Source organism: Salmo salar, unplaced genomic scaffold (assembly GCF_905237065.1).
Source record: "Salmo salar unplaced genomic scaffold, Ssal_v3.1, whole genome shotgun sequence".
In the NCBI taxonomy this organism is placed as follows: Eukaryota; Metazoa; Chordata; class Actinopteri; order Salmoniformes; family Salmonidae; genus Salmo; species Salmo salar.
Window position 1 is genome coordinate 77501 of NW_025547123.1, and position 1688 is coordinate 79188.

Consider the following 1688-nt stretch of genomic DNA (forward strand, 5'->3'; position numbering starts at 1 on the left):
GGTTCTGTAGGCTGAGGGTAGGAGGGTTCTGTAGGCTGAGGGTAGGAGGGTTCTGTAGGCTGAGGGTAGTAGGGTTCTGTAGGCTGAGGTAGGAGGGTTCTATAGGCTGAGGTAGGAGGGTTCTGTAGGCTGAGGGTAGGAGGGTTCTGTAGGCTGAGGGTAGTAGGGTTCTGTAGGCTGAGGGTAGGAGGGTTCTGTAGGCTGAGGGTAGGAGGGTTCTGTAGGCTGAGGGTAGGAGGAGGGGAAGAGGAAACGCCACTGCAAACCAAGTGCTGCCGTAAACGCTGCTCTTATTAAAACAGCTTTCAAACAGCACTGACACATGACTGCTGGTGTGAACATGAGGCAGCTCACCAACAGCTTGTCAACAAGCCCTTCCAGACTGAGTGTCCACTACTTTCTGACAGTAAGTTAGTTCAACTTCAGTTTCCAGCACATCCTCGGTTTGCAGTGCAACAGATCAGCAGGTAGTCTGATTGGCAGGGGGCAACACAGAGGGGCAGGAAGCTGAAAGGTACTGCTGCATCTTATGTCTGTCTGGAGGCTGGAAGCATGGGGGGCAGGGAAGGGGGTTGGGGGGCAGGGAAGGAGGCAGGGAAGGAGGCAGGGTTGGGGGGGCAGGGAAGGGGTTGGGGGGCAGGGGAAGGGGGGGTTGGGGGGCAGGAAGGGGGTGGGGGGGCAGGGAAGGGAGGCAGGGGTTGGGGGGAAGGGAAGGAGGCAGGGAAGGGAAGGAGGCAGGGGGTTGGGGGGAGGAGGCAGGGGTTGTGGGGGCAGGGAAGGAGGCAGGGGTTGTGGGGGGCAGGAAGGAGGCAGGGGTTGGGGGGCAGGGAAGGAGGCAGGGAAGGAAGGAGGCAGGGAAGGAGGTAGGGGTTGGGGGGCAGGGAAGGAGGCAGGGAAGGGAAGGAGACACGAAGGAGGCAGGGGTTGGGGGGAAGGGAAGGAGGCGGGGAAGGGAAGTAGACAGGGAAGGGCAGGAGGCAGGCGTTTGGGAGAGCATGTTCCAAGATTTTGATTTTAGAGACAAAAACATAGAAAAAAAATATATAAAAAAAAAAGTAGATCTGTTGTTTGTTTTCATTGGTTGGTTGTTCCTACCTTTCATTTCTAACACAGCCTGATCTGGCACATCCTTCCCCTGCTCATCAGTTTGTCTTAACGTTCGCTCTTTAAAGTCCTCGTCCGTGGGACATATAACAATAGCCTTGCGCTGAAACCCCACAAAAGGATGCATTTTTCGTCTCTGGGCTGATCCATATACATTTGTCTAGCAATGGTGACACAAGGAAAGAGGTAGAAGGCTGTTTGTTATTGTTTACTTGTTGTGTTTATAGGGGTAGGCTTTGTTTTCCTCTGGCAGGGAAGCCGGGGAACAGAACCCTGTAATAATGAAGGTAGAGAGGTGTTTTATGCCGTTTTAGGTATTTACTCTTTTTGGGTGGTTAACTAAAATGGGCGGTATTTCACACTCTCTCTCTCCCCCCCAAGCCACAGACCTAACCTTCCCAGACTGCACCTCTCCACGTCTTCTTCAAGGTTCCCGTTACTGTCACAGAGTGAGTGAAGGGGACCCTTTAAACAACTAGCCTGGTTGTTATTAGGAGCACTGTATCTTTCTAAAAGATAACATTTCTTGAGACTTGGTTAAAAGGTGTGGCGTACGAACGATAACGTTGATCGCGAATGCGGAT

The 1688-nt window shown here is 53.0% G+C and overlaps 1 protein-coding gene across 1 annotated transcript in view; it reads right to left on the reverse strand.

Annotated features, from left to right (window-relative positions):
- The window catches only part of LOC106591821 (heterogeneous nuclear ribonucleoprotein U-like protein 1), a gene marked incomplete at its 5' end in the record, with an annotated part of 12125 nt that extends 10861 nt beyond the window's left edge, over positions 1-1264 (reverse strand). Inside the window, 1 exon segment of the mRNA XM_045711122.1 lies at positions 1096-1264. Within this exon segment, the coding sequence (XP_045567078.1) occupies positions 1096-1264 (169 nt within the window).
- Between the last annotated feature and the right edge of the window lie 424 nt (positions 1265-1688).